The sequence below is a fragment of the Alnus glutinosa genome, chromosome 9 (assembly GCF_958979055.1).
Source record: "Alnus glutinosa chromosome 9, dhAlnGlut1.1, whole genome shotgun sequence".
Taxonomy (NCBI): Eukaryota; Viridiplantae; Streptophyta; class Magnoliopsida; order Fagales; family Betulaceae; genus Alnus; species Alnus glutinosa.
Genome location: NC_084894.1, coordinates 18,584,090 through 18,594,468, shown reverse-complemented (window position 1 = coordinate 18,594,468; position 10,379 = coordinate 18,584,090). Strand labels below are relative to the sequence as shown.

Genomic DNA, 10,379 nt, shown 5'->3' with positions numbered 1-10,379 from the left:
TGAATTTTACTTTCATATTACAAAACTCAAGAGTAAATTAAAAATGAAAGAAATAAATATATATTTTTCCTAAATTCTTTTGCAAAACTTTGACAATTAACTTATAAAAAATAATAATAAAATAATTTTTTTAAAAAAAAAAAAAAAACTTTCAAAACCAAACGTCAATGGACAACAATCACATGAGAGTAATGTTTAAAAATTGAAAGTAAAACGGAAGAATCAAGGATGTTGGAGGAGATAATTCCATGTATTGAATTGAACTAATTTGATTGTGAGTCATCCTCATAATTAGACTTTACTTAATTTAGCACATTAAAAGATAACTACACCAAGTCAAAAGGCTTCCATACATCCAATATGCAAAACCCTAATTGTGAGCCCTGCGTGTCATGCATAGATCAATCCCGAGATACCTGTGGCCCACCAATTGCACTTATGATTCGTGCATCCAAGTCGCCCGACGGCCCCGACCACAATCCACACTAACACACGAGCCTTACAGGATCCCTCCTCCTTGATCGGGCGCACTGCCAGCACAGAAAGAGGAACAAGAGAGCAACAAGGAAAGCTCAGGCTACACAAAATGTCAGAGACAGAGAGTGAAAGACATTAGGAGAGAGAGAGAGAGAGGGGAAAGGATTCTTACGATGATGATGCACAACGGAAACAATGGGTACGGGAACGGGGTGATGACGGTAGCATCGACGGGGACGACGTCGTATCCGTCGACGACGAATGCGCAAGCTCAGGCGCTGAAGACGTACTTCAAGACGCCAGAGGGACGGTACAAGCTCCAGTACGAGAAGACTCACCCCCCTGGTCTCCTTCCCTATTCCCACGGAAAATCCGTTTCTCTGGTAGGGTTTTTCTTTTGAATCTCTCTGACGCTGTGCGTTTGGCTGCTGAGAATATAGGGGGAATAGATTGGCAAAACGATGGAAAAAGGAATTTTTGAATCTTAAGTGGAATTAGTTGTAGTGGTGAAAAAGATTTTGTTTCCTTGGCGGTTCCGAAGAATGAAACTAAACGAGTCTAATAATAATTTTCCTTTCCTTTTCCTAACATTTCTTAGGTCGCTGATTTTCTGTTTGGCTGCTTAGGAAATTGAGGAAATGTTTAGGAAAACAAGGGTTTGAATTTTCTTTTTTACCTCACCTCTGCCAATCCCAAATAAACTCATTTGAATGGATGGATGTTTTGTTTTCACGTTCCTAAGCTACATAAATCTTATGAATTTGATGTATTAACTTTTGGGTTGTGTTTTTCAGGTAACTCTAGCACATCTCAAGGAAAAGCTTACACAGGCTGGGCCAGCGCCGAGCTCAAGTGTGACTACGAGCAGTGGAGTGAGATATGCAGCTGCAAGGCTCTTAGGGGTTGGGGGCGGAAATGGTGGTCGTGCGCTTAATTTTGTTGGAGGGAATGGCACAAGTAAAGCTGCTAATGGAACTAGTAGAATTATTTCATTGGCTGGGCCTAATGGTAGTCATTCTATGCTTAATGCAAATTGTGATGGTAAAGGGACCTATTTGATATTCAATGTAGGGGATACTCTATTTATCAGCGACCTCAATTCGCAGGATAAGGTAATTGGGTGTCATTGGGGCTGTGTATTTGGGTCTCTGGATTAGAATTTATGTTGGTGATAACTGTTTCTTTTTTCTTAGGATCCTATAAAATCGATACATTTTAGCAGTTCAAACCCTGTCTGCCATGCATTTGATCCTGAATCCAAGGATGGACATGACTTGCTTATAGGATTGTACTCTGGAGATGGTAAAAGTTTCTTTTGTATGATTAATGGGGATCTTTTTAGGTAGAAGCTGGTATTTTACTTGTTTATTTTGTATGTTATTGTAGTTTACTCGGTGTCTTTGCGACAACAATTACAAGATGTTGGAAAGAAGCTTGTTGGTGCCCACCATTATAACAAAGAAGGTTCAGTCAGTACCAGGCAAGACTAGTTTCGTCTTCCATTTAGTTCTTATCTCTTTTATTATTTGTTCTGGTTTCTCAGACTTAAAACATGCTTGTGTTAAATTCACTTTCGGTTTAAGGCAAGCGTCTAAACGTTGTATATATTGTGTTCTATGTCAAACATTTTCTTTTCTTCCTTTTGTGAGAAGTAATTGTTACAAATGACCTGATTGCGTGCCGATTACTGCATCTTATTTCTCTTAGCTCAGAGCAGATGTATGTATTTTTTAATTCCCAATGATCATTAGTCAAATTAAATTGAAATTTTTACGCCGAACGCAATAGCAAGATTTTTAATTTTATTTAAGCTTTAATTTCATGTATTAGTTTATGTTTTATTTAATTTTTATTAGTAATTCAATAAAAGGAAATTGTTGTTGTCTTAGGTTATGTTAGGTAAGTGAATAAAAGTATGTTAGGTAAGTTATTAAATGGTCGTTGCCCTAGGGTTAAGGTTAGGGTTTAGTCTTTAGTCCGTTTAAGCATAAGTTTCTATTATAATTGACAGCTTGAGCTCGAACAAATGATCTTGTAATACCCACAACCGCACCAACTCCAACCAGAGTCAGGTCCCCATCGCTGGAATCCATCCCTGCAACCTACTACACGGCTAATTTCCTCATTGCCCAAAACACCCAGGAGCAACAAGCCTCCATCGTCCGCTGCCTGCCCCCACAAAAGCCTACCACCACTGCATACTTCACCCATCAGGGCCAACCAACCGCCAGCGATATCCAACCCCTAGCCACCATGTTACTAGAAACCCCAGTTAGACCAAACACCCAAGTAGAAAACTCATGAGAAGAACCCAAAGAAAACCAAACAGGAACCATTGTGCCACCGCCAACCTTTCAGAATCCTCCCAACACCACACAGCCTCAACCGCAAGGAAACCATCCCACCAGAAAATCACCAACCCCTACTGCGAATAACCCAGCGGAAGCGAACCACACTCCAACCGGAAAAACAAATTGAAAGCCCCATAGCCGCATTACCCATTGGACCCAACAACCAAGCAAAGCCCCAACAAAATCCTGCTGCCCCACGCTACCGTTCGCCGCTACCCAACACTCAAATCCACCCCGTGCCGCAGCCAGTCACCGGGACAAAACCAATCGCACGGTCTGCTCCACTCAAAACTCACTGTCACATCACTGCACTGGGATCAGCCCTCATTGCTGACATTTCAGCCACTGCCACAGAACAAACAGCTCACCGTCGCACTGCCCATCTCATTCGCCGTTCTGTCCAACAACCTCCATCGCAGAAAGCTTCGCTAGGTTCATCCACTCCAGGCCATCTCGATTTCATCTAGCAGCACCCTATTTCGCCGGCACTGCCACTGAAATTTCCAGCACCACCGTCCAAGTCATGGCTCACCAACATGAGAAGACAAAGAAGCTTCTTAGCTGTTTGGTTCAGGAAGAGGAAAAGAAAAAAAAAAAGTTCGACACTTGCTGCCGTTTCAGATGAGGTTTGGTTGGATCTTGTTGGATTCTTAAGTCTTGGGCGTGGCCCTGGACTTAGAGGGGGGCGGGGGGTGGAGAAGTTTGCTATTGTGGAGGACATCAGTGGATCAAAGACAACAAAAAGTTGCTCAAAAGTAAGTTTGATTTGTGCAGATTTTGAGTTTCGAAATTGGACAGCAGGCAAACGAAGTGGCCCAATTTTGAAGTGCTGGTTTCAACAAAACAAGAAATTGCTGCACACTTCTCATTGGGCCTTTTTTCTTCTCAAGACTTGGTTTGGACCCTATTTTTCAGAAGATCTATTTTCACGCTCTTAAACTCGAGGACAAGTTTTTTTAAAGCATGGGAAAATGATGCGGAAAACAATAGCAAGATTTTTAATTTTATTTAGGTTTTAATTTGGTGTATTAGTTTATGTTTTATTTAATTTTTATGAGTTGGTTCTTATTGTAATTCAATAAAAGGAAATTGCTGATGTCTAAGGTTATGTTAGGTAGGTGAATAAAAAGTATGTTAGGCAAGTTATTAAATGGGCGTTGCCCTAGGGTTAGGGTTAGGGTTTAGTCTTTAGTCTATTTAAGTATAATTTTCTGTTGTAATTGATAGCTTATGCTGAATGAAAAATTAGATTGATGGTTTGTCAGTTATCCCCCCTGTTGTTTCACGTTTCTACCTCCCTTGGGGGCTTCTTCCCTTCCTTCTCTTGCTTCTTCTCTCTCTTTCATGGTTCTTTAATTTTTGTGGGTTTGTCCTGCATCACATTTCCTTCGAAATGCAATATTGTGGAAGTATCTTTGATTTGGTTTTGGCTCAAACTCAAAGCAAAGGAATACTTTATGGGGTATTGTCAATTCTGATTAGCAAATAACACTTGAACGCAAACTAGTTTTTTTCATTTGGAGGTTTTGTCAACTGGCTTAGTGTTGTACTAGGCTTCAATTCGAACGAGTCTCTCTCAATAAGCACTTTTTTTAGAGAACTGGCCTTTTTCGCTTGGGCAGCAGCTCTAGGGAAGATCCTTTCTTTGGACAATCTCAGAAAGAGGCAAGTCATTGTGATTGATAGATGTATGTGTAAAAAGAATAGGGAGTCTATGGATCATCTACTTCTTCATTGTGAGGTCGTTTGCGTTCTATGGAATGCCATTTTTAGTCGCTTCAGTCTGTCTTGGGTTATGCCTCGTCGGGTGGTAGATCTTTTCGCTTGTTGGTGGACGAGTGGTTCGCTCTCGGAGTGCGGTTGTGTGGAAGATGGTTCCTTATTGCCTCTTATGGTGCTTGTGAAGGGAACACAACAATAGGCAGTTCGAGGACAAAGAAAGATACATTGAGAAGCTCATTTCTTTTCTTTTTTTTATTCTTTGAACTCTTGGACTGCTGCATTCCTTGCCTCTTTAGTGATTAGTTATAATAATTTACTTGTATTGTTTTCCTCTTCTTCTTAGTTGTCGTTCTTGTATACTTTCCTGTATACTCTATCGCATTTTGCGCTTTAATGAAATTTCTCTTACTCATTAAAAAAAAAAAAAAAAAAAAACTTTTTTTTTTGTTAAGTAAATGAAAATTCATTAAAAGAGCACAAAGGTGCAACCAAGGTACACAAGAAGTACACGAGATACACCTAACTAGGAGAAAAAAAAAAAAAAAAAACAAAACAAAAAAAAAGCTAGAAATATTAAAGGAGTCATGGTGGGAACACCAGATACAGGCCACCAATCACACGTGTATGGATATCCATGTCGGAGGATGGCCCAGCCCATGACTGTGTGGTTGAGTGATTGAGAGATTGAGATTTGGATTGTTATTAGCCTTTTTATTATTTCGCATTTTATTTGTTTTGTTATTTATTTTCCAAATTGGTTATGTGAACTTTTGGGCTTTATATTATTTTGGTGGGCTGCCAGCCCTCACTAGGGTTAGGGTTAGGGTTTAATCCTTAGCCTATTTAAGTAAAATTTTGTGATGTTGATCGGTAGCTTTTGATGAGTAAAAAATAAAGATGGTCTATTTGTCTTCTTCTTCTTCTTTTTCTCTTCTCTTCCATGCTTCTCTCTCCCTTCATCTTTTCTTCTCAACTTGTTGTCCTGCATCAAGTCAAAGGTAGTTGTCCAGTAGTAAAGAGTATTGAAGAAAAAAATCTTTAGTTCTTCCACCGTTCTCTTGCGGTCTTCAAAACTTCGGATATTTCTTTCCCTCCAAAGACAACATTAGGCAGGACGAAACCATCTTCCACATTGCTGCATTTTGAAGACTGCCAATCTGATTTTAACTGAAAATTATAGTGGTGATTAAAATTATAGTTCTGAAATTTTAACTAAAAGCTTTCCGTCACTAACCTGATTTTGTGGTGACTTCTCGGGGAATTTTGTCCCTTTCAACTTCATTGCAATCCATTTTTCTCTTCTTTAGGCAGATTGGAGTGTATGAACATCTACAATGTGGTCAAGATTTTTCGGATAAGTCTTTGTCTAAAGAATTGCCTTGAGAAAAGGCAGATGTATAGAACCTTTCAAGGAGATGGTGGTGTTACCAATAGTGTGAGTAAAGGAATAAACACGTCTCTTCCTGATAGATTCAAATTAGCAGAAGGTAGCATAGAGAAACAGACTGTCACTGGTAGCAAAAATAGATATGAGAGATCCTCATCCAGCACAACTGCGCAATTATGTGGTACCGGCTGTTGCATTGATGGACAACTCTAGTTCATGACCAGAAAAGGTAACTATAAGCATAAATAGAAAAAGTCCTTGAAAAGAAGGCAAGCGGAAGGAGAGAGAGAGAGGTGACGATTAATACCCACTTTATAATCGGTAACCCTTCAATGGGGTTGATTCATTCTCAAATCTTTTTTAAGAGATGGTTAACTAACACAACCTTAATAATAATTTTTGGTCAACATATTTAGGGTATGCTAGGTCTACACCTGAGGATTCTGTTTGCCAACAAGGATGAAAGTTTAGAATAAGAAAGTGAAAGCTCCTGTACATATAAAGGGGTTGATGAATTCTGGAGTATGTTATTTTAGTATTAAAAGTTCTGCCTTTTTTTTTTTTTTTTTTTTTTTTTCCTTTTCTTTATTCTGAATGGTAAGAATATGTGTGTGTGTGTGTATATATATATAAATAAATAATACATGCGTGTTTGCGTGCGTGAGAGAGAGTGTGCGTGTGTGTAGAAGTCTGTCTGATATGGTTACTAGTCTGAATCTGCAAACTAACTAATTGTTCTCAACAGTCGATGTACCGGTATTACATGGGTTCCCAGAGGTGATGGTACTTTTGTTGTTGCTCATGCTGATGGAAACTTGTATGTGTATGAAAAGGCAAGCCTAAATTATATTCAATGTGCCTATTCTCAGCCTGTCATTTTTCTGCTCTACTGCACAAACTAATTTGGTGTAGCTTCCTTATTTATTATAGTGTAAGGATGGTACTGGTGATTCTTCCTTTCCAGTTATAAAGGATCAAACCCAGTTTTCTGTGGCGCATGCGAGGTCCAGTAAGGTAAGTGGCATTGATATTCTAATAGTATTGTGGCCCTTTATCATATTCAAGTAGCTCAGCTGTTCTATAATCTACTACTTCAATTTCAGTTTTGCTTTCAAGATTACTGAATAAAACATAATGTATACAGGTACTGCTGAGACAATTAAAACATGTGTCAAATTGATAAGCAGTTATTGATTTTAACCAGCAATGACGTTTTGTCTGTGTGGTATGTTTAGTTGTTTGATACTTGGAGTGGCTGTAGATGTTACAATGTTATACAAATAATTTTGCATTCATCCAAGCCAAAACTTTAGTAGTAATTTTAGCTATTAGTTGGGGGGGGGGGGGGCAACAATTTATTGTCATGTTTGAAAATTAAAAAAATTTCAGTCAGCATAGTGATTCATAATGCATGAGGCTCACATGCAGAGTTTTCTTAATACAATCTGTTATTCTCTGTGTTTCTTGCATGCACCAATGCATTTGTGTTTGTGCATGTGTGTATAGTGTTTAGTGTCTATTTAGATGCATAGACTTATCTGTGTCTGCATTACTCACAAGTAGTGCAACTTGGCTAAGAATTTCTACCTTCTTCTGCTACTTTTCAAAGTTTATCGAAGATACGAACCCAAAGCTATCTGCTTTTGTTCTTACCATCGTCATGTTTTTCTCTCTTTCCTATTATTGCTCTTTAATGTTTTATTTGCAGAGTAATCCAATTGCGAGATGGCATATCTGCCAAGGGTCAATCAACAGCATTGTTTTCTCTACTGATGGTGCATATTTGGCTACAGTTGGCAGAGATGGTATTCTCTTCATCCTCTATTCTTGTTATTTTATTGATAAGTGCCACTTATAATAGAGGTGCTGATACCAAGGGCTAAATGTAGGGTATCTACGGGTATTTGACTACTCAAAAGAACAATTAATATGTGGTGGAAAAAGCTACTATGGTGCTCTTCTATGTTGTGCCTGGAGGTAACTTTATATGTAAGAGATTATTTCTTAGTCAAAATACAATCCTTTACATTTCCAGGATATTCTAATTACATATCACATAGTGTTTCCTTATTTGCATTTCTGATAGACAACATTACTGACTTTAAAACAGAATCAACTCCCCCCTCCCGAAAAAAAGAAAAAAGAAAAAAAGAAAACAGAAAAGGAAGAAAATCATGCATAACCTTTAAATGCTTTTGCTCAGTGTTGATGGAAAATATATTCTCACTGGTGGTGAAGATGATCTAGTTACAGTATGGAGTATGGAAGATCGGAAGGTAGTGGCATGGGGTGAGGGGCACAACTCATGGGTAAAGCTTTGCTAAATTGTTAACTAATTAATTTGAGATTTGTTAAGTTTTGATTTGAGTTGCATATTCATGGCCATCTTAACCATTTTAGAGAGGATGGCTCGCAGGTCAGTGGAGTGGCTTTTGACTCATATTGGTCATCACCGACTTCAGATGGCACAGAAGAAAATGTCATGTACCGGTTTGGTTCTGTTGGTCAGGTAATTTTGTGCTAATATATGAAATGAAAGCTTACTTGTGTATCTAAAAAGCAGGTTTATCTATGATCTGCACGTGCAAAAACTTCCTGCTATTGTTCTCCCATGCAGGCTTCTTGCTGGTGTGGGTTATTGAATTGATAGCGTTCTTGATGTTGGCGACGACACCAACTCTGGTTGTCAAGATTACAAATTTAATTAGATGTTGGAGTTTGTGTTTCAGAAGTCCTAGATTTTGAGAGTACAAAAAAACTCAGAATGCCTTGTGAACATGACTTGATGTTCACTTAATGGTGATAAAGGTCTTCAATGTTTTACTAATACTTTTCAAAACATCTAATATCGGTTTAGAGAGGTAAAAACCAAGAAGATTGATAGGCTTTTCTTTCCATAATAATCTACTTTGATGTTTCCTGAAATGATTACATTTCTAGGCCCACAAGGTATTAATTGATTTTGTGCAAACAAGTTTTCACTTGCTTTTGTTCTCATGCATTCATGTTAAACTGAATGGTGATTCCCAGGATTTTTGTTTGTCTTGCCTTTGTGTTACCTTTCAACTAAATGATTGCATTCTTTCTACTCGTATTTTCTAAATCTGCAATTTTTTTTTCCCTCTCTAATTAAATCTGCAACTTGTGTATATGTTTACAGGATACACAGTTGCTTTTGTGGGATTTGTCGATGGACGAGATCGTAGTGCCACTTCGCCGGTGCCCACCGGGTGGGTCCCCTACATTCGGTACTGGAAGCCAATCACCTCATTGGGACAGCGTTTGCCCGGTGGGTATTCTCCAACCTGCACCAAGCATGCGAGATGTTCCAAAGCTCTCCTCTGCATTAGTTGCCCACCGTGTCCATTCCGAACCCCTTTCTGGCATAATTTTTACTGAGGAATCTATTCTCACCGCATGTCGGGAAGGGCATGTCAAGGTTTGGATTAGACCTGGAATTTCTGAAGGCCAATCTAGCAACTCAGAAGCCCTTGTAGGTACTAGTTCAAAGGAGCAACCGTTAGTTAGGGGTGAAAATGCGGTTACGGTTAGCGGTTTTTGGACAAAACCGCTAACCGCTAACCGGCTGGGTGGTTAGCAAAAATCGCTAACTGCCTCCGCCAGCCGGGAACCGGGAATCGCCTTCATTTTTATTTTTTTTTTTCTTTCTTTTTTAGCTATTGGACCTGATTTGTTTTGAATCTTTTTTTGGCCTAGTTTTCTATTATGCAATATGCTCATCCACAGAGGCACAGACGTTGCCATTTGCCAAGCATAATCAAATGGCCAAATCAGTGAACAACCATGGTCCATGATCTTCTTTTTAATTAACCGCCTTTCTAGGTCGGTTATTGGTTACCGGTTAGCGGTTACCGGTTTTTAGGTAGTTTTAACGATTTTGCGGTTATACGGTTAACGGTTTTGCGGTTATACGGTTAACGGTTAGCGGACGGTTATTGCGGGCGGTTATTTTCACCCTTATCGTTAGTGACAGGAAAAACTGGTGCCTCTAGTAGTTATAAATCTGTACATCTATAAGTTAACACGAAAAGTGTCAATACCTTATAATGCTTCTTGTTTTTACATGATTGCGGATATCTTTGCCTTTTTCTAACAGAAGAATAGCCATATTAATCCAAATTGACTTAGGCATATTACTGGCACTATTTGTCCTCTCTGGTCCCCCCATTAACTCATATCAGTGCAATTCTCTGCAAAATGTTATGTGGAAGAAAGTTTCCCAATTGTGGTTCTTCATTCTTGTGTGTTTTATCAACATCTTGATGCTCATAAATTTTGCCGCTTACATGGGCCGTGACTTAGCATCGGAAGAGTGTCATACTTGCCTCAATTATCTTGCCATACAAATAATCGAAAGGAAGAAATGAAAGTAAGATCCCAAATTAACTAGTTTGAACCAATAATTCTTCCTTGCAGTTTAA

The 10,379-nt window shown here is 38.8% G+C and overlaps 1 protein-coding gene across 1 annotated transcript; it reads left to right on the top strand.

Moving 5' to 3' along the window:
- Window positions 1–557: 557 nt before the first annotated feature.
- On the top strand, window positions 558–10,032 carry LOC133877596 (probable catabolite repression protein creC). The gene is made up of 11 exons (XM_062315964.1): window positions 558–860; window positions 1,272–1,589; window positions 1,671–1,779; window positions 1,864–1,957; window positions 6,683–6,770; window positions 6,868–6,951; window positions 7,646–7,742; window positions 7,827–7,914; window positions 8,141–8,246; window positions 8,354–8,446; window positions 9,098–10,032. Exons 1-11 carry the CDS (start codon window positions 651–653, stop codon window positions 9,533–9,535), a joined length of 1,725 nt encoding a protein of 574 aa, XP_062171948.1. The 5' UTR covers window positions 558–650; the 3' UTR covers window positions 9,536–10,032.
- The last annotated feature ends 347 nt before the right edge of the window (window positions 10,033–10,379 follow it).

Excerpts from the sequence above, each read along its gene's own strand:
- LOC133877596 (XM_062315964.1), top strand. The coding sequence starts at position 651 with ATGATGATGCACAACGGAAACAATGGGTACGGGAACGGGGTGATGACG. Across the intron at positions 861-1,271 it reads ACGGAAAATCCGTTTCTCTG|GTAACTCTAGCACATCTCAA; the intron begins GTAGGGTTTTTC and ends TGTGTTTTTCAG. Across the intron at positions 7,743-7,826 it reads GGCTACAGTTGGCAGAGATG|GGTATCTACGGGTATTTGAC; the intron begins GTATTCTCTTCA and ends GGCTAAATGTAG.